Source organism: Astatotilapia calliptera, chromosome 3, assembly GCF_900246225.1.
Source record: "Astatotilapia calliptera chromosome 3, fAstCal1.2, whole genome shotgun sequence".
In the NCBI taxonomy this organism is placed as follows: Eukaryota; Metazoa; Chordata; class Actinopteri; order Cichliformes; family Cichlidae; genus Astatotilapia; species Astatotilapia calliptera.
The window spans coordinates 311,710-333,386 of record NC_039304.1 but is presented as its reverse complement, the minus strand read 5'-3'; the positions used below and the strand labels follow the sequence as shown (position 1 = coordinate 333,386).

The window sequence follows — 21,677 nt, the reverse complement described above, 5'->3', positions numbered from 1 at the left end:
TACAATGGAAACAGTCAGAACTAACAAAGGGAATCTGATTGCCTGCGCGGCTGCACATAAAATAGTTTATTTGCAGAGAAAAGCCCTGGAAAGTCACATACACCCGGCTGAACGTACACTGACCTCTCCACTGTTATTTTTTTTCTTATTTTTACCTTGACGCCTTTCTGACAAAGTAGGAATGGGTGAACTCCAAGTGGTCGTCCAGCCACGCTTCCATCCTCTCGTTTTCCAGGGAACAACAGTCCTCCATGGTGGAAAAGCGACAACAGCGTCTCCCCACTGTGAGCTCCGATTACATTTATCCGCGGAAGACCCGGTACCGAATATATGTGGAGGAATAAAGAGGGAGCAAGGCGGGAGAGAAAGAGGGGGATCCGAGAGAGAGCTCCTCGCTAGCCGGTTGGTAGGTCGGTGCGCGCGGATCAGAGCTGTGACTGCGCGCTTCCTAGTTGGTCAAGCGACTCTGAGTGAACTGGAGAGAGAGAACGAGTGAGCGAGGGAGTGAGGAGAGAGGGGATAGCAATCGAAAAACCCAAGTATGAGAGATGTTATAGTTTAGTTTCGTTTGTTTGTTTGTTTTATGTAGAAACCACATTGTTAGGCTATAGCCTGACAAAGTTATTTCTACTAACTATTGTTGTTGTTATTATTATTATTATTAGATATAATATTAATAATGCTTAAGGTTATTTTAAATTGGAGGACGGCAAACACGACAACAATTGGTCTATATATATATAAGTCTAATGATAATTTAAGTAAAGAAATAACAAATGTAACCTACTGCTACATGGGTTTGATTTGTATTGTTGAAATATTCTGCTTTGCTTCCAGTCACTGATGTTTGCCATTAGATGTTTATATGTTTGCTTCCATGGGTCAGCCAATCAGACTAACTCTGCATCTAAAATAGCATCGTGTGGCCATTGTTCCACACACTTCTGCGTAGATAAATCGTTGTCTTTTATTAACTAGTTAGCCTATTCTTGCTACTTCCCTAGATTTTTTCAACCTGGGAACACATTACCAAACTAGCCCAACTTTATTCTATCTGTACTGTAACAATGGGCATCAGCCTCTGGTTAGTAAGGTCCCATATTTGTGGTGTTTTGAAACTGGATGTAGAACACACTGTCTGGCTCTAAATATTCAGCTGTGTTTCAATCAAATGGGTAAAGTCTAATCTTGTTTATCCTTCTGTTTGACAGTAATATTTCCAAAATAAACTTCATATTGTATTCAATAAGACGTGTGAGCTTGTGACTGAGATCATAAAGTCATAAGGAATGTGTTTATTGAGGTCATAGATAAGGGAGGCAAAGGGCTATTTTCCCATAAACTTGCATACAACCAGCTTGTTGACACCAGATGTGGCATCCTTCACTGGCTATTAGGTTTTAAGCTTTTTTTTTGCATTGGCGCCACCTTTCACACTAAGAAAAGTGCACATTTATTAAACATTCTTTGTTTAAGAGAACCCAAGTAATAATTACCAAATGTTAAAACATTTGATGTCAGATCCCTGTCTGTCAGTGTTTACTGTAGACACTGCAGTGTGTGATATGTACATCAGTGCTGTGAATAAAGTACTTGTCTCAAAAGCAAAACTACTATAGGATACTAAAGTTTCAAACTAGGACTGGGCGACCTATCTAATATACTAATTGTAAGACAGGTTTTGCCGCGTACCATGGTTAAAACAGCTTTATGGTAACCATCGAGTTAAAATAGTTAAAATAAAACATTTCTATTAATTCAGATTTTGTTGTATTAAATGTAGAAAAAATACTGAGTGGTCGATTTGAATGAGTATACCAGTGCAATTTCAGGCACAATATGGTTTAAATTACATTTGTTTTTGGAGGTTATTTAAACATATTCTGATATATATTGTATATTGTGTTATAGCCCCAAGTATCCTTTAACAGAAAGAAGCAGTAATGTATGTCAAATATGGCTTGTCATTTGTGGTTCACATTGTAAAAAGATGTGTTTTAATTTTTTTTCTAACTCTAACCAAGTACTTTTTGTGATTCAAACAGAAATATAAACAAACAGCAATAGGAAAATGACACCAAAGCCTAAAAATGGCCCCAAAGCAAACTAGAATTCCTGTCCGCTAGTCAAAAGTCAGATCATGCTCACCACATCTACCACATTATTCTGACTAGATCTCAGTAAGACCATATTCTGAACAAAAAACAACATTTCATTACAGTCAGAGATTTTACAGCTTGCTTCTTTCTGGTAACTCATGCTGAGGAGAAAGAAAGTTGTGCAAAGTCCAAAATTGCCTCAGGTTATGCCAGTTGAATAAAACTGGTTAGCAGTGAGGACTACTAGCAAGTAGTGATGTGTCGGTCGCGAACGAAATGGCTCTTAGAGCCGGGTCTTTGACGTGAACGACGCGAGCCGGCTCCTTATCACGAGCTGTGGGGTTTTTTTCTCTTTCTTTCTCTCACCCTCTCTCTCGCACTTTTTTCCCCTTCACTCTGCACACAAGCCTTGTGTTTTGCGCTGGGAAGAGGGGGGAGGGGCCGTAGTTACACTGGCAGTAGCACAGGAACAGAGCGGGAGGGAGAGAGAGAGAGAGAAAGAGAGCAGGGGACAACAACTTCACATTAGAAAGGTATAGTAATCATCCACAACTATTTTCATTTGCAGATGATAAAGGATTCAGAAAGTTTATTCATGCAGGCCCATATGACAGAGAATATGCATCTTCTTTTTATTTTCATATTTTAATTTATATTTAATTGAGTTGTGGTTTGCAGTGTTTTCTGCTGTTTCACTTTAAATTTGTTTAAAAGGAAAAAGCTGAAAATTTAAATAGTTAAAAGTTGAAATATGAATAGTTGGTTTTTGTATTATATGATTTATTTATTAGATTTTATGTGGAGTGAATAAATAAAAGTATATTTATGGTGGCCCCTAGAGACAAAGCACGTACAAACACGTACGCACTCCGAAGCACGTACAAACTCCAAAACACGTAAAAACTCAGAAGCACATAAAAACTCAAAACACGTACAAAACACAATGCTCCAGGATGCTAGTGTCAGTGTTGAGCTTTTGTTACCTAGTGGCTACACAAGTACCAACGACCAGATTTGGTGTGTGGTTGTAACAGGTAAATGAACTTTTTTTTAAAAAAATATTTCAATACATATGAGTGCTTGTGTATAAATACACAAACAATACACACATGCTTTCAATTGTGTAATTTAAGTGATCTAGGTAGCTCTGTTTTGGAAGTTCAGTTCATGCTAGAAATGTGTTTTGGAGTTTGTTCGTGTTTTGGAGTTTGTACGTGTTTTGTCTCTAGGGGCCACCGCATATATTTATATATAAACATATATAAATAAAACCACTTTTTTTACATTAGTAATTCCTTTTGTGCATAATTTTATATTATTGTTAATAATAAATTAATTAAAGCAACAAGACAACCTGAAGAGCCAGTTGGGAGCCGAAAGAGCCGGCTCTCTAAAAAGAGCCGGAAATCCCATCACCATTCACCAATGTTCCCTCTAAGCTGCACGCATGCGCAGTTGCGCACTGCGGGCTCGGTCTCTGCGCACAGGAAAAACTGCATTGTGAAAAAAAAAAATCTAACCTGAATTGAAAATAAAACTTGTAACAATTCTGTTTTGCAGTGTTAGTCAGTAAGTGACTGGCTGCTCCCTGTATGGGATTAGAACGATGCCACCTTATCCTGTAGTCCAGCCGATGATGCGATTCACATTCGTATATAAGCAGTTAATCAGCGTGGTTGACAGGCTATGACAGCGTCCTTATGTGCGACACCGGTGTTTTAGCTAGCAAAGCGTCGTGGCTGATGTGGAGTGAAGCCACGTTAATGACAACGTGTACAACTATTGGAGATGTGAGCAGGACAGACGGAACAATTGACGGAAAAAGTGTGGACTTTATACCAGTTTTTAAATTGTGTTGATAGGCCACGTAAAACCAGAGTTATGATAAAAATATCTGCAATGTTTGTTTTTCCTGAATGCTATGTTTGTTTATATTTACTGTGGTAAGAAACGGTAAAAACTGCATTTTATAAGGAAAACGTTCGAAAACACTCTCCGCCTGTAAGCAAAAACAAAACCAACCCCCCCCCCCAACCACCCTTTCCTATTCGTCGAAAAAATTACCATGTTGACCAATCAAAAAATTACATGGCAACGTGGCATTTAGTTGTTTAGGAAAGGGGGAAGTTTTAGGAGTGACGGCGGTGTTTTGAGATGAGAGATTTGCCACGTTTAGCGCAAATCTTGTGTAGTTAGTGTGTAGTGTAGTCAATAGTTTTGTTGTGTGTGTCAGAACAGTGAGGCAACTGCTGAATGTTACAGGTGTTACAGGAGTGATACATCTCCTGTTGTCAGGCCTGAAGGTATCAGGCTGTTGTTCCCCTTTATCTCATAGTGGACAGAAATTATTTTTTGGAGTGACACAAATAATTTGTGTGGCATCAAATTTGATGCAGAACAGCTGATTGTTCTGTAAATAGTAAATAGAAGTATCAATCAAAGCTATTTCCTCTTCTTGTACAATAATCTCACTAGTGTTTAGCTTTTGACTACCTGCCTATATTGCAGGATTCCACTATCTTATGGCTGGACACATCAAGAGCTGCATACATAATGGAGCAGAAGTTACCCTTATTTTACTGCGTCTATTTACTCTATGACTATTTGCTTGTCCATTTAGTAGAAGGATGCATATGCCAGTGAGTAAAGAATCAGTCACACTAGTGTAAAAACAGGATTGCAATCTCGTTGTCGTGAAATTGTCATTAATGCTCTAATTTCCTCCCACTTGACTACTGCAGTTCACTTCACACCAGACTCAGTCAGTCTTCTCTTTCCCATATTCATCTTGTCCAAGATACTGGTGCCAGCTCCTCACAGGCACCCAAAAAAGAGATCATATCCCACCTCTTTTAGTTTTTCCCCACTGGCTGCCAGTGAGGTTCAGAATCAATTTCAAGATCTTCCTGTTTGCCCCTTCATGGTTTGGTTCCAGGTTCCAGGTTTAAATTCATAGGAGAGTCAAATCTGTTCCCTCCACTGAGTCTACCCATAAAACTTATTTTTACTGACTGGCATTTAAGTCTGTCTGTTTGTCTCTCCTGTGCATTTGATTGTATATGTTTAGCACACAAAAATAATCTCTATTTATTTCTTATTTCTTTGTTTTTTATACGTTGTGTACGTTGTGAATTTGCAGTCAGTGGTTGTTTTTTTCCCTGCTTTTTGCAAATGGTTGCAAGTAGTTGTGGCATCCAATTGGTCATCTGGGTTGAGGGTTTCTCCACATAACTGCCATCCAACTTTGTTATCGTGAAAGGACTGCCAACTGCCAGGACACTGCAATGTTTAAAAACACAGGTGTATCATTATCACACCCACTGGTGATGATGTACATATTAAAAGAAAAGTATTGATGTATTTTACTCTATATATTCACTTTTACATAGTTTTGGGGGTTTTTTGTACACTGTTATCTTAGTTATCTATTTTTTCTATTTATAATTTTTTTCTTATGTATTTTTAATTAACCTTTTCTTGCTGCACCTTCACAAAGCTGCTATAAGAAGTGAATTTCCCCAGTGTATGATTAAATGCAAATGATTTCCAAATCTAAGTCAATGCATCTGAGTCTGCACCAGAGAGTACCATTTATCTGTGACGTGTCCCTTTGCAAAAGAGGACTCTACTTAATTGGGTTTGCTATGATTATATAAAAGCAAGTCTGCTAAGTGTTTTTATTATGTTGCTGTTAATTACACAACTATGTCACTATTTTTAGAGGAGTAACTCTTTTTTTTTTGCCAATTTTTCATAGTTAAATATCATTTAATTGCAATGCAATCACCAACTTGAATTACAAACTGATGGTAGACTGATCTTTATTCTTGTTATCTGACACACCAAAGTTACTTTGAAGGCAGCAACTAACTGAGAGTGGTCACAGGCCTGGTCTCTGTCTTCAAAGTAACCATCTCAAAGGTCATGCTCGTATTAATTTTGCTTCCACTGTGGTTTCCAAGTAGTTTTCCCTTGTGTGACTGCAGCATTGGTTCATTTGATCAGAGTACAAACAGATGTCCACACAAAGGCTTCCACTCACCTTGCAGCATATCTTAGCATATTATTGGAGAAAATATTTAACTATTTGTTTAACCTTTTGAGTTTTAAGTTATCATCAGTGATAACCCCAAACCTATCTCAGAACCTTTCACCCTTTGTTTTTTTCCCCTGACTGCCAACGCTTGGAAGATGATTCTAAAAAAATATTTCAAAAACTACAGATGGTGACTTTAGACCTCAGCTTGTTAAACGACTGAAAACTTATACAGTACACTGATAGTGTGAAATTACAAGACACTTCACAACTATAAGCTACAGACAGATTCTTAAGTCACAGATGTTGAAATATGTCATGTAAAGATCCAATGGAACAATCAGCATTTATAACAAGTTACAGTAAATACACATGCATGAGTGTAATATAATCCTAATGCATAAAAAGCTGAGAAACAAGCAACAAAGAGTTTTTATACTAAATTATAATGAATTATATCAATGCATTTTTTTCTAAGGAAGAAACAGTCACCAAGATTTTCAGTATTTTGTTTAAAAGTGATCATTTCTATCAGTTAAAACTGGTGTGAATGAAGGAAAATACAGAAATTCCTCAAGGTTCGCCTCAAAGTATGCATTGTTTATCTGCCCTGATCTTTCTTAACCTGTGCATTGTAATAAAACTACTAATTCAAAGTTAAACTACACACAATCAACTCTCCCAGTAATTAGCTTTTCAATTATTATAGCAAATCACATGCCTGAAGGAGCTCCAGATTTTATTGATAAAATCTAGTGTGTCTGCTCTTTGGTCTCTCGTGTCCCTCCCAGCTGGACACTTGCACCCCATTGGTGGTGTCATCTTACCAGCAGATGGTGGTTGTTCATCTACGGGGGATCCATCCCAACCCCCTTTCAACCTCCCACCAACCGCACAGCACACACACCCAACCAATCAGAGACAATATAACCTCTGGTCAGTCAAATGTTTCTTTTTTCTTATTTATATCTCTATTCAGTATTTAATAATAAATAAATCAATTTGACTGCATTTGAGCCAACAGTATGTCTCTGAACACTCAGACTTGGATGCTTCTGTCCTTTATCACTAGTGTCCCAGTGCCACTGGCAGCCATGCACGCCCAAGTCATTACACTGCCTGTGCTGTGTTTTCAGATGATGTGCTATGCTTTGGCTTATGAGCTGTTCCATGCCTTCCCCATACTTTTTTCTTACCGTTATTCTGGTAGATGTTGATCTTGGTTTCATCTGTCCAATGAATGTTTTCCCAGAGCTGTGCTGGCTCCTTTTGATGTTTTTTTTTTTAGGTCAATCTAGCCTTTGTATTCTTGAGGTTTGTGAGTGATTTTGGGCTTAGAGTGAATGCTTTGTATTACTTCAATTTTCTTCTCTTTATGGTAGACTTGGGTCTCCTGGAGTGTTGCTCACTTGGCTGGCTGTTGGTAAGGGATTTCTCTTCACCATGGAAATGATTCTGCGATCATCCAGCACAATTGTCTTCTGTGTAAGTCCAGGTCATTTTGTGTTGGTGAGTTCAACAGTGCTTTCTTTCTTTCTCAGGATGCACCAAACTGGAGATTTTGCCACTCCTACTATTGTAGCAGTTTCTCAGATGGGTTTTTTTCTGTTTTTGCAGTTTAAGGATGGCTTGATTCACCTGCATGAAGAGCTCCTTTGACCGTATGTTGTCTGTTCAAAGCAAAATCTTTCTAATGCAAACACCACATATCAAATCAACTCCAGCCTTTTATCTGTTTAATGGATAATAACATGGCAAAGGAACTGCCCACACCTGACCATGAAATAGCCTTTGAGTCACTTGTTGAATTATTTTTTCCCCTGTAAAAAGACGGTGGCACATATTAAAGAGCTGAAACTCCTAAATCCTTCATCCAATTTGAATGTGGATACCCTCAAATAAAAGCTGAGAGTCTACACATTATTCCCATGCCCATTTTATAACTATAATTGGAATATGTTTCAGTAAACTGGTAAAAAAAATAAAATAAAATCTTGTGTCAGTGTCCAAATATATCTGGACCTATCTGTATGTGTGTGAACATTAAAGTGGAATGTTTGTGGAAGAGGAAGCCACCTCACCCCCACCCGACTCCTCTTTCTCTTTGTCTATCCCCTCAGGTCAGATCAGAACTGACATAATTGAAAGGCTGCCTGAGTGTGTGTGTGCCGTGTGTGTGTGTGCCATGTGTGTGTGTGTGTGCAGTGTAGAGAGAGTGTCCAAATTTGGGAGGCATTGTAGATGCACATTTGAATGCTAGAATAAAAAATAAATTTTATTTTCACAATCATTGTTAAGTGTATCCCTGTAATGTAGTTTCATGGATAGAAAAGCTGCTAAAACGGTCGTGGCTCAAAGAATCGGCAGTTCGTCTTGTAACCGGAAGGTTGCCGGTTCGAGCCCCGGCTCGGACAGTCTTGGTCGTTGTGTCCTTGGGCATTACACTTCACCTACTGCCTACTGGTGTTGGCCAGAGCGCGATATGGCAGCTTTGCCTCTGTCAGTCTGCCCCAGGGCAGCTGTGGCTACAACAGTAGCTGCCTCCACCAGTGTGTGAATGTGAGAGTGAATGAATAGTGGGATTGTAAAGCGCTTTGAGGGCCCCGAAAAGCGCTATATAAATGCAATCCATTATTATTATTAAAACATAACATCACAAGTAGGGCTGCTCGATTATGGCAAAAATGATAATCACGATTATTTTCACTGAAATTGAGATCACGATTAATTGACGATATTTATTTAACCCTTTAAGATCTACCATAGAACCAAGTCCGCCAGAGCTTATAATATTTTTTTTACATGCTGTAGTGCCATTTGTGGGAGCATTTCAAGTTGCTATACATCAATACAACTGTTATAGCCCATATTTTAAAAATGTGTATGTATTAAGTCCATAGTAACTACATTAATTGCAAAAAAGTGCAATAAACTACAAAAAAATTGAAAATCGTTTTTGTTTTTTTTACATATATTTCTACTTGGAGAAATTTAAGAGGCTTATCCCTCAAAACTTTAAATACAAAAAAGTTGCAAAAAATAGTTTACAACAACAGGAAATTTATTTTGAGTGTCTTCATAGTTTTATTTTTGGAGATACAGCAATTTTTATATACACTGCAGGAAAAACAAAAAAACAATCCTATGATGCAAATTTGCAAAGAATGTGCATGTGCATCAAAATAAACTATTTCCAGCAGTGCAATTCGAGTTCTAAGGCCTACAAGTAAAAAACTACATTTTCCGCGAAAATGATGTCACTTGCGATAGTTCGCGTTGACGTCTTTTTCAATGTGGGAAGTGTTAAGAACAGCTGATCGGATATCAAAACAGTACACACAAGCCATCATCTACTAAGCACACAATGCGCCAACTGCACACTGATGGTATGAATACAAAACACATCTGGCTTTTGCTTTCTCTGTGCACAAGGTAGGCTATGTCAGTTTGAGCTCATACTTCTGTCATAGATCCATAAGCATAGAGGGATCCAAACTTCAAGTACTGGTGTTTATTCAAACACATCAAAACAAACACAAGTGTTTATTTCCAAGTATAGGATTATTTGCAATCGCCATAATGACTATATGGGTTACTTGGTCTGCAGTGAACATGCTTCCTCTGCCCCCAGCATCTGGTCATCTAGCAATTCTGTAAAGTAACAATTTCAGTATTTTTACATCAATGGTATTGGTGTGTTTCTCATTGGCATATGGCAGTGCTACAAATCTTTGTGCGAAGTGACTGTACTAACCGATTCTCATTTCAAGATGTCCTTATGGTACTTGCTACAGTGTAGCGGCTCGAGTTAGGCTGGACCCGTTGGCCAGCTACCCTCAGGGTCATTCCACGGTTGATTACATGGTTCACTATTGTAGCTCTGATGTCATCAGCAATTCTATTTCTTACTCTTCCTACCCTTCCTCTCCCCCTCCTCATCTTCCTCTCCCCCCTCCTCATCTTCCTCTTGCTCCTCCTTGTCCTTGTCGTCCTCTTCATCCTACTTCTTCACCTCCACATCCTCTTCCTCGGCCTCCTCTACTTCTCACTCTTTCTGCTCCCTCCATTGTACTCCGCACACACAGCTTACCTGTATTATAGTGCTTAGGCTGATTGCAAAGTGAACGAATTATCTAAGAAAGTTTTCACATGTGAAAGTGTGCCAGACAGTTGGCAAATTAGTGTTAATGATAGCCATACATGTGTATACTTTTGCTAGGAGTGTGTTGGAAATTTGGTAATTGAGTGTTGTGCAGTGAATTGTGCCTACAGTTTTGCAAAGTGTGTGTTACAAAATTGCAAACTGAGAGCAAAGCAGTTTTTGTGCTTTTAGTTTTGCAAACTCAGTGAGTGGTTTTGCTATAAGTCTGACTAGTTTTAGAAATTGTGCTACAGGAATCACAGTTAGGGTTTAGGCATTCGGTAAAAACTGTAATTGTTGTGACGCGTGTTCGAAATGCAGAGCAGTGTGCTTGATTTGCCACACGGAGCAGCGCGAGAGTAAAGCATGAGGGAGGGGCTAATAATCGGCTCAGTCATTTTTAATGATCGTTGAAAGCCCAGATCGTAATCGTGATTAAAATTCGATTAATTGAGCAGCCCTAATCACAAGGCACTAAAGATTTAGTCATGCAAGCTTTCTGAATGAAAACCAGAATATTTGGAATAAGTTACATAAAATAACTGTTTAGTAGAGTTTTCGTTACAGCAGAACAATCACAGAATTTTCATCCATTCACGTTTTTTGTTATTCATTTTGAAAAATAATAGTTAGGTCCCTAATTAGTTGGCTGAAGGCAGTTTTGTTAGTTCTACCTCTATAAACTGGATTTTAAATCAAACAATCAAGATGTGACTGAAGTGCAGACTTTCAGCTTTAGTTCAGCTTTAGTTCGGCTTTAGTTCAAGGGGTTTAACAAAAGTATTATATTAATTGTTTAGCAACACATTTTTTAGAGACTCAAAAGTTACTGGAATGACTGAAAAGCAGTTTCAGTCAGTTGCTTTCTTTTTCCTCGACTGCTCAGTTGTTGTTTGTTTGTGGGTGCTCTGTTAGGTTGTAATCATTTATCTGACTAAAGAATATGCTGTTTCGTTGCCTTTAGAAATCTTTAGGTTACTTTCTTACTCTCCTTTTTCTTTCATGACAAATGAAGCAGACATACAGTAACATCTGAAGTTAATGTTAATATGTTTTTATAGCTTTTCACTGAGAGTTAAGTGCATGTGAGAGAGGCTGTTACTAGGCTGAAAAAAAAAACAGAAAAGCAAATAAACCTATCAGAGAGATAACAAACACTTTAAGAGTGGTCACACCAACAATCTGGTATATTCTTAGAAAGATTTAATGAACTGGCAGACTCACCAACACCAAGAGGTCTGAATGACCATACAGGACAAATAAAGCGTGTGATGACAGAATCATTGCCATGGTTAAGAAAAATAATCCACTGTTTACAAGAACAGGAAGGCCATATTAGATTAATATAACGTCTCAAATAACGTTCAAAGAGCCTGCAGCATTCTGAAAAAATAAATAACTCATACCAGAATGATGTATAGCCGCCAGTGGAACTACGTCACTAATGTTTATTAATGTGAGAGCTGGCAGAAGAAGCAGGATTAACTGTGGAGTCTGTAGAGCTTTACCAGTGGCTGCAAAACTGATCACACAGTGCTTCATAGTGCAAGTGAATAACGATCTAAAGCAAGAAAGTTTGTAAAGGATCTCTAAAGGCAAAGAAATAGGACATTCTTCTTCAACCATAAACAATCAGCAACTGAGCAATCAGTTGAAAAGAAATGCAAGCAGAACACTTGATTTGATTTGCCTAAATCTAGTGTCTGCCCTGCTCTCAAGGGTAAAACTAACAGCATAGTAAACCTGACGCATAACAACAGCAACAATATCAAAATGTAGAATTTCCATTTTAGGAGTGGCAGTATGTTGGTAATACACATCTGACAGTAATGTTTGGATCACAGGATGTACCAAAAGAAGTTTCAAAGACAACTTACAGTCTTGTACTGAACTGAAGGTTGGGACAAACCGACACTGTCATTTGTCAGCTAAATGGAATGAACATAGTCATGTTCAAGTGTGTTAAACTTTAAAAAGCAAATTCAAGCTGAACAATGAAACATATTTCATTGTCTGTTTTCTGAGCTGATGCATCTAGCAAGGATGTGACTTGTTGCTACCTCATCTGACACTGTTACTTTTAAATCCTTATAGAATTAGGAATTAAAAGCCCTGGTTAGGGTGACCTGTGATTTGTTTACAGTGTGTCTAATCTGGGTGCTTGTGTTTATATTACTTTTTATTCTCTGCCATAGTCTCAGCACATGTTGGTGAGTAATGTATCATTCAACTGTATGAGTATGAAAGTGAGACTAATTTTGGATAAACTGGAATTGTCCTTTTAAGGCTTCAGGACCACAAAACGTTCCAGTTTAATTCTTTCCCACAGAAGCAGAAAAGCTTTGAGATGACTTCAGCTGTCACTCTCCCATGAAACAAGGACTGAGACGCCTGCTGTGGGATAGAAGAAGGTCACCACTGTAAGCAGCGCAAACTATGAGTTAACATTTACAGTATCACGCATAAACACACACACGTCAGGTGTTGCTATCCTAGTGCGGACATCTCATTGATATAATGTTTTCCCTTACCCTAACCCTAACCATAAAAAACGAATCCCTAAACCTAACCATTAACTAACTGTAACCCTAACACTAAAAGACATTTTGAGCCTCAAAAATGCTTTCAAGCACATGGGGACGGGTATTTTGGTCCCCATAATGGGACCAAATTTACACAGGTACACACACACACACACACACAAATACACACACAATCAGTTTTTTTTTACAGTTTTTGCCCGTTGCTTGAACACTATAAACCCAAGCTTAGACTAAAGTAACACAACTTGAAGCTTTTGTTACCATACCTCAAACACATGTACCCATACCTTAAACAAAAGCGCTGCTTTGCACCCTAGTTGCAATTATGCAACACACTTACTCCTTTATGCAACACACATGGTCCTGCATACTACACTCTATTTCATACATAAGACACTTCGTTCACAAAATGAAATTTCAGGGTGCCATTTGGAAAACACATGTATCCAAAATACAAAACACATCGGGTAATTGCAACCACTCAAATATACACCTGAAGGCACTTACTTGCAAAACTGAACAACAATTAGCCAACTACAAAAAGCCCTCAGCGTAGCCATTTCAAGAACTTTGCAAGCATGGATGGAGGGAGAGCAAGAGGAGGAGGAGGAAGAGGAGGAGGAGGCCGAAGAGGCCATGCACGGACCCATATTTCTGATGAAATAAGAGCAACTTTGGTGGACCATGTCATCAACCATGGCCTGACTATGAGGGAAGCTGGGCAGAGAGTCCACCCACATCTAAGCCGCTTCACAGTGGCATCTGTAATACGAACATTCCGACCAGAAAACAGGTATGTCTTCACCTCCATACCTTCTGCTCTACTCAGATGGTTTCATAGCACTGTTCTACAGTATATCACATTACCATATCAAGGGTACGGGGTGCTAATGCTCCTTTTGCAGCCAAAGTGGCTGATTCCTTATATTGAAGTACAGTGTTGTACAGTGGATGACACAGTACATACAGTAAAGTACTGTAAGAAAAATAAGCAAACCGATGACAATATGTGGTTGTATTCCTCCAGAATGACCCGAAGACCTTCTGGGGGAGGACGGCAACGCCTGTTCACACAACAGCAGGAACTTGCCGTTGTGGACCTAGTGAGGGCAGACAATGCCATCTGTCTCCACCAGCTACGACGGAAAATACTTGCAGACAGGCAAGTGTTCAACAGCATAAACCATGTGAGCATCACCACCATCAGACGCATCTTGGGTAAACACAGCATCACCATGAAGCAGCTCTACAGAGTCCCATTCGAGAGGAACAGTGACAGGGTCAAAGGACTTCGAGCTGAATATGTACGGGTACGTGTAACTGTCCCTTACATTTACAATAGAGTATTGGTGAAGTCCAGTAGCAGCTGAATATGTACCATATCAGTACCACATGGATCTATTCTGAGAGCTACACAGGTACCTGTGTGATGGGGTGAGGGTGCTGTATGTGTAGCACTGTAGTACAGTGATATGTTCCCCTTTTTTCTAGAGAATCTTGGCCATGGATGGAGCTGCACAGCCTCATGAATACATTTTCATTGATGAAGCTGGATTCGACCTGAGCAAAACAAGACGACGGGGTCGTAATGTAATTGGCCAAAGGGCAATTGTGCACGTCCCAGGGCAGCGCGGGGGAAACATCACATTATGTGCCGCCATATGCCTTCGAGGGCTTCTGCACCATCATGCAATACTAGGTCCATACAATAGCCAACACATACTCACATTTCTAGATGCTCTCCATGATATAGTTGTACAGAACAGACCAGATCAGCCCAGGTTTGTGGTGATATGGGATAATGTCAGTTTCCATCGGGCTGCTCTGGTCCAGGCCTGGTTCTCCAACCACAATCAATTTGAAGTGGTTTGTGGTTGGCTAATTGGTGTTCAGTTTTGCAAGTAAGTGCCTTCAGGTGTATATTTGAGTGGTTGCAATTACCCGATGTGTTTTGTATTTTGGATACATGTGTTTTCCAAATGGCACCCTGAAATTTCATTTTTGAACGAAGTGTCTTATGTATGAAATAGAGTGTAGTATGCAGGACCATGTGTGTTGCATAAAGGAGTAAGTGTGTTGCATAATTGCAACCAGAGTGCAAAGCAGCACTTTTGTTTAAGGTATGGGTACATGTGTTTGAGGTATGGTAACAAAAGCTTCAAGTTGTGTTACTTTAGTCTAAGCATGGGTTTATAGTGTTCAAGCAACGAGCAAAAACTGTAATGGGTTCCCTCCATCCAGTAAAGTTGGAGAAAACACAGATGTGTGTCTGCACAGTGTCAGCACAGAGTGAGGACAGCAGGAATAACTCTCACAAGAGAGTCAGAGTGACAGAGAGCTGCTCTCCTCCAGCTCAAATGGAGCTGTTTTTCTCAGAAATAACAGAGAAGCCTTTGATTGCACCGAGCTAAAAATGACAATTACTGTACAAATATCACATAATCTTCCCCTATCCTGTGCTAGAAATGAGGACCACATTACTAAACTGAACTACCGTCCCCAGAAACACCACTTTGTTGGTGTGTTGTTGGTCTGAGTCTACATACAGAAAAATGGATGCACCCAATACTTAGAAAAAAAAGGCAAATTCCTACGCAGCAGAAAAGAGACAAGAGAAAATGACTCTTTTTGTAGAGGAATATAATTCATTCGCCTGCTCTGACTGTACTTTGGCAGGTTTCCAGTTAGACAGCACAGAGTGAAAATAGACGGAAATTATAATGACAAAGACAGAGGGTGTATATGTGTTTGCACAGCAGTTTCATCTTAGAAAAAAAAGCTTTCTGAGATGTTTCATCTACTTTCAGAGTGTGAATGCATTTAGAATAGGGATTTCCGGCTCTTTTTAGAGAGCCGGCTCTTTCGGCTCCCAACCGGCTCTTCAGGTTGTTTTGTTGCTTTAATTAATTTATTATTAACAATAATATAAAATTATGCACAAAAGGAATTACTAATGTAAAAACAAAAGTGGTTTTATTTATATATGTTTATGTATAAATATATGTGCTGGCCCCTAGAGACAAAGCACGTACAAACTCCAAAACACATTCCTAGAGTTAACTGAACTTCCAAAACAGAGCTACCTAGATCACTTAAATTACACAATTGAAAGCATGTGTGTATTGTTTGTGTATTTATACACAAGCACTCATATATATTCAAATAATTTGAAAAAAATGTTCATTTACCTGTTACTACCACACACCAAATCTGGTCGTGGGTACTTGCTGGCTTGTGTAGCCACTAGGTAACAAAAGCTCAGCACTGCGCCCAGCATCCTGGAGCACTTCTGTTGTGTTTCGTACCTGTTTTGAGTTTTTACGTATTTTGGAGTTTTTACGTATTTTGGAGTTTTTACGTGTTTTGGAGTTTGTACGTGCTTTGTCTCTAGGGGCCACTGTAAATATACTTTTATTTATTCACTCCACATAAAATGTAATAAATAAATCATATAATACAAAAACCAACTAGTCACAGTTCAACTTTTAACTATTTAAATTTTCAGCTTTTTCCTTTTAAACAAATTTAAAGTGAAACAACACAAAACACTGCAAACCACAACACAATTAAATATAAATTATAATATGAAAACAAAAAGAAGATGCATATTCTCTGTCATATGGGCCTGCATGAATAAACTTTCTGAATCCTTTATTGGATGTGGATGATTACTATACCTTTCTAATGTGACGTTGTTGTCCCTGGCTCTCTTTCTCTCTCTCTTCCTCCCGCTCTGTTCCTGTGCTACTGTGAGTGTAACTACGGCCCCTCCCCCCTCTTCCCAGCGCAAAGCACAAGGCTTGTGTGCAGAGTGAAGTGCAAAAAAAAGAGAGAGAGAAAAGGAAAAAAAAAAACCCACGGCTTGCGATAAGGAGACGACTTGCGTCATTCACGTCAAAGACCCGGCTCTAAGAGCCATTTCGTTCGCGACCGACACATCACTAATTTAGAAGGCATTATGTTTATCTTTATTTCCATTACAACTAAAATAAACTAGAAAAATTTGCATTTCCTGCGAAAATGCTGTGTGGATGCCTTAACGCTGAAGATGTCTGCTGAAAAAAGCAGAAAAGGTTGAAAAAAAAAAAAAAAGTTGCCCTGAGCAGGATTCGAACCTGGCCCTTCTGGTACTCAAGGAAGGCACATATCTCACTGCGCCACACTCTTTCTCACAAAGAAGAGGTGGAGAGACTGACAATTGTGCTGAAATGAGCAGAAGCTGCGGAGAATTGGGCTGATAAGAGGTGGAAAGGCTGAAAATTTTACAGAAGAGGTGAATAAGTAGAATTTCTGCTGAAAAGAGATGAAAATTCTGCTGAAAAGAGTTCAATCAGCACAATTTCTACTGAAAAGAGTTCAATCAGAAGAATTTGTGCTGAAAAGAGTTAAATGAGTAGAATTCTGCTGAAAAGAGGTTTTTGCTGAAAACAGTTTAAAAAGCTGGTATTTGTGCTGAAAAGTGGTGAAAAAACTGAAAAATATGCTGAAAAGGGGAGAAAAAGCTTAAATTTGTGTTGAAAAGAGTTAAAAAAGTTTAAGTGTTGACTGAAAGAAATGTTGCCATAAGCGGGATTTGAACCCCGGCCTCCCAGTCCAAGAACGGATGCTCATCTCACTGAGCTAAAACACAGCTCAACCCGGCAAGGAAAATCAGTGAGGCCACTGTTAATATGCAAAAAAGCTCAAAAAGTATTGAAAAGAAAAATCAATATCTCAAAAAGTATAGAAGTTATGAGCACCAAAAGTCATAGCTGGAATTAGCAGAAAGAGCAGAATTTTTTAAGATTTGAACTGAGAAAATCGGCTGAAAACTGAGGGAGTAGTTAAGCGCCGAAAAACGTACGGAAGCAACTTGAAGATGAAGAAAAGATAAAGAATAAAGAGAAACAGGATCTCAATTGTGTGGATGCCCTTGAGGGCATCCACACAATTACTTGTACTTGATTTCCTACCCTTTTTTCGGCCAGTGTACACTGGGGTAGGCTTCGCCCTAAAGGACACAGAAAACTGTGCATTCCTGTAATCATCAAAGCAGCTAACCAGCAACTTACAAGACACAAGATGACCTTTGAGTGCTTAATTGGGGGACATATCTTACTTTTGTTTGCTGTATTGCAGTGCAACAATGGGGTTTAGTTGGACTGGATGTCATAATAGTTTCACCTCACAGCAAGAAGTCTCCTGGTTCAAATCCACCAGCTAACCAGGGTCCTTCTGTTTGGAGTTTGCATGTTTTCCCTATGTGGGTTCTCTGCGTATTCTGCCTCACTCACAGTCACATATTAACCCAGAGACTAAGGTAACTGATGATTTTAAATTAGTCTCTCAGTGTTTGCCCTGTAATAGACTGGCAATCTATTCAAGGTGTATCCTCCAGTGACCCTGAATTAGTTAAGTGGTTGGGAAAATTAATGCCAAAAAGGTGAGGCACCCTAATAATTACAGTTCAAGCCTGGTAAATAACCACATATTCTGTTCAGACCTCAGTAACATGCTTAGCTTAACCTATCTTAATGGCACCCCAAGGTGCAACAGCCACTACTATCGGATGAACTACGATGCAGCTTCAATATGCCAAAACAACTTAAACTTAAAACACTGTTCAATCTGCAAAGAAACTGCAATAAAAGCCAAAGGATCTGACAGTCCAATTCCCTAGAGCCAAAAGCACATGGAAAACTGGAGAACTGGCAATGTGTGAAAAGGCCAACGTGCTAAAAGCTTCAAGCACAGCTTAAAAGTGATTAAACTTAGCAGGTATCAGGTTCAGCTGTGTAGGTTAAGGGTTTGAATTTCCTGGTGACAAAGCCTTTTTGGGAAGAGTTGCTATGATATTCCTGTGGGTTGATTTTCAGCTTCCTCCACAGCCCAAAGATATTGATGCTGGAATAACTGATGATTTTAAATTAGCTAGATGTCTGGCTGCGTGGAAAAAGTGCTTATATGCACAGAATAAAGGTATGAATAAATAAATAAAATAAAAGGTAAAGTGCGACTTGTAGTGTAAGTGCTGTGTATGGTTAGCAAGACTAGAAAAATAAATGAATCCTGCCTTAGTCATGAGAAACTTCCAAGAGGCTAAAATTGGGTATTACTAAGAAATTGCAGCTCTTATGTTCATTAGACTGGGATTGTCTGGACTATAAGGTATTTGAAAGGATGGTTCTTTTATGTACAATTTCAAGGTTCAAAAAAGGCATAACTGGTTGAGAACTACAGAACTACCACACCAAGCAATGCAACTCCCTCTGGTCTATACTTTTTTCCTCATGGGATTACCCTACAGCAAGAAGGCAACCTAGACAATACCTCCATAATGTGTGTGAACTACTACTACAAGAAAAGAACAGTCTCGAGACTTAACTGCCGGCTAACGGAGTATAAACAGAGAATAATCATTTTGGTAATTTTTTGTGGAACTTGTTTTTAGAAATAACACTTTTTGCACTCAACCTTTTACCTTTGAATCTTTATACTTGTAAGTCAAATAGCTATGTTATCAAATAATTCTGGCATATTGTTAGAATAGTTTTAAGCTGATGAAATTATTTGCTGTTTAAAAATGCTTAAAGAGACCAATTTGGAATTCCAGGGCTTTCATTGGAGATTATGTATCGGAATTTCAGGAGCAGGATCACGCCCCCAAACACGTTCTTTCCGGTTGTCATCTACATAGGCTCCCCCAGTTCTGCAAGCTGTTCATTCTTGTTTACGTGCCTCATTTCTATTTAGTGCATGGGGATCTGCCAGGCCTGGGAGCCGTCGCCAGTCCCCTTCGAGGCCTTCCCCAGTCCCACAGCTCAATTCATGTCAAAGCATTCGCCTTTACCTACTAAAACGCTGTCAAACCTAGAATGAGGACGTGGGCTCAGCTAGTGAAATGTATAGTTTGAAAAGAACTGATACATATTTAACACAAGTATGTGAACCAGCATTGACCCCTGTGTCTCCTAAAAGCACTTTTTGCCTTACATCGGGCAGTGCTTTCAGTTTCCTGTTCATCTACCTTGTGTAACAAATGCTTGTCCTGATTTCAGTTACTGTCCAGATTTATGGCTGTTTCCACAGTCATACTGGCCTCAATAACTCAGCAGATATAGGCTTACAGTAGGTGTTCCCATCTAGACTGCATGTATTAGCCTAAATAGATTTCCCCTCATATTTTATGGCATTCTTCGCCAGTGATCTCATTCTGAACTTTGTATTTTGTTACTTAATTACACAAGGCTATAGTATCATCTACTGCCCTGATTGGGAAGTAACATGATGAGTTATATAATTTTTCTGACGCTGATACAACAAAAACCAATACAGTTGTCTTAGCAGCCATGGTTATTACAATGAGCAAGTGCTGGAGGTGTGCCACTAAAAGATGTCAGCATGTAGTAAGCTGAATTTGGCCAAAAGAAAAATATTTCATGTGTTTATTTAGCACTTAGAGGAGAAAGATAACCCTAGCTGTTTGGCAGGTACTTGGTCATTAGTAATAATTTAATGATGAGTTGAAATTGGGATCCGATGATGATGACATTGACATATAACACCATCTTCATCATGATGAAATAGATATCTTTGAGTCAAATGCCATGGCAATCAGTGTATTACTAGTTAAGATAACAACTGAGTGTTGATAGGAAAAACATTTAAACTCAATGTCCATTTACCCTAGATGTCACAGACTCTTCATCAACAGAAAAAAGCTGTCCATGTTGGCATTATTAATAAATGTATTTATTTGTGGCCCCATTATGCAGTAGACTGGATGTGTGATTGTCAGAGCACAGTAATAGAAACAAGTAGAACAATTTGAAAGAAAGCTAAGAGAAATAATGATTGATGTTTAGGTCTCGATACAGTCTGAGACTAAACTTTAGTCCCTGTAAAACATCAAATCACAGAACACAGCAAATGTTCAAATGGAAAAATTAGATCCACATTAGAATGAATCATCAGTGGTTTTTAAATTAAATTCCTCAATAATTTATGTCGTACTTGCCTTTAAAGTACATGTGTGCACATGTATGTGGAAAAAAATGACCCTATGGAAAAGATCTCTGATGAGCGGAAACACACTCATTAAAGCTGTTTGTATAGGTGTGTAGATCTCTGCGTTGTGTTATTCTCCAGGGTTGTTAGATGATGTTTGGTTGCTAACCTATAAACACACACTGCAAACAGTGTTTGTCACATTATGTGCATGCAAATGCACTTATCCCTGATTGGTAAGACTGCTGATCATGATCCCTGGTCAATAGTTATGTAAGTTATATTTATGGTGAAACAACTGCTTAAACTGATGAGCAACAGTTGCATTCCTTTTCAGTGTTTATGTTTTTGTTTCTTTCTGGGAAACTCAAGAAAAATATTCCAAGTTCATACTGTGAAAATTTCAGGACAATGAGACAATAGTATCAACTGTTACAGATAAGTGATTTATTTTGTTTTATTTTTGCGGCTAATTGTTGACTTCATTTAAATTTAAACTGTGTTTTTCATCAATAATTTTCATATTTCTTTAATGATTCAACGGCGTCTCTGGTATTCGCTATGCTAGTCCTTTTGCAGCGGCATCACATGTAGCTCCATGATGAAGCATGTATTACATATTCTGTGCTACAAAAACTAATGGTTTTATGAAGACATAAACAGTGAAACTATCGGTACCTTTTTATGTGGGTGCTCTAACAAAATCTCTTCATTATTTTGAAAGTCTGAGATTTCCTTAAAGAATATGAATGCAATGTTTTGAATGTTTTGAAACGGTAATGGAAGCGGGGGGGAAATGCTGGTGAATTGTGGATACACTTCTCTCAAAATCCACATTGTATGACTGTTTTAGGTACATTTGGTACCAATAT

The 21,677-nt window shown here is 38.7% G+C and overlaps 1 protein-coding gene across 3 annotated transcripts in view; it reads right to left on the bottom strand.

Annotated features, from left to right (window-relative positions):
• The window catches only part of pde5ab (phosphodiesterase 5A, cGMP-specific, b), a 104,642-nt gene that overhangs the window by 65,310 nt on the left and 17,655 nt on the right, over positions 1-21,677 (bottom strand). For 2 of the 3 annotated variants that reach the window (XM_026158134.1, XM_026158145.1), the window contains exon 1: positions 156-651. The exons of the other annotated variant lie outside the window; for it this stretch is intronic. In XM_026158134.1, coding sequence (XP_026013919.1) covers positions 156-253 — 98 coding nt within the window. In that variant the 5' untranslated portion in view covers positions 254-651. Of the gene's footprint in view, positions 1-155; positions 652-21,677 lie in introns of those variants that run through there. 3 annotated transcript variants of the gene reach the window in all.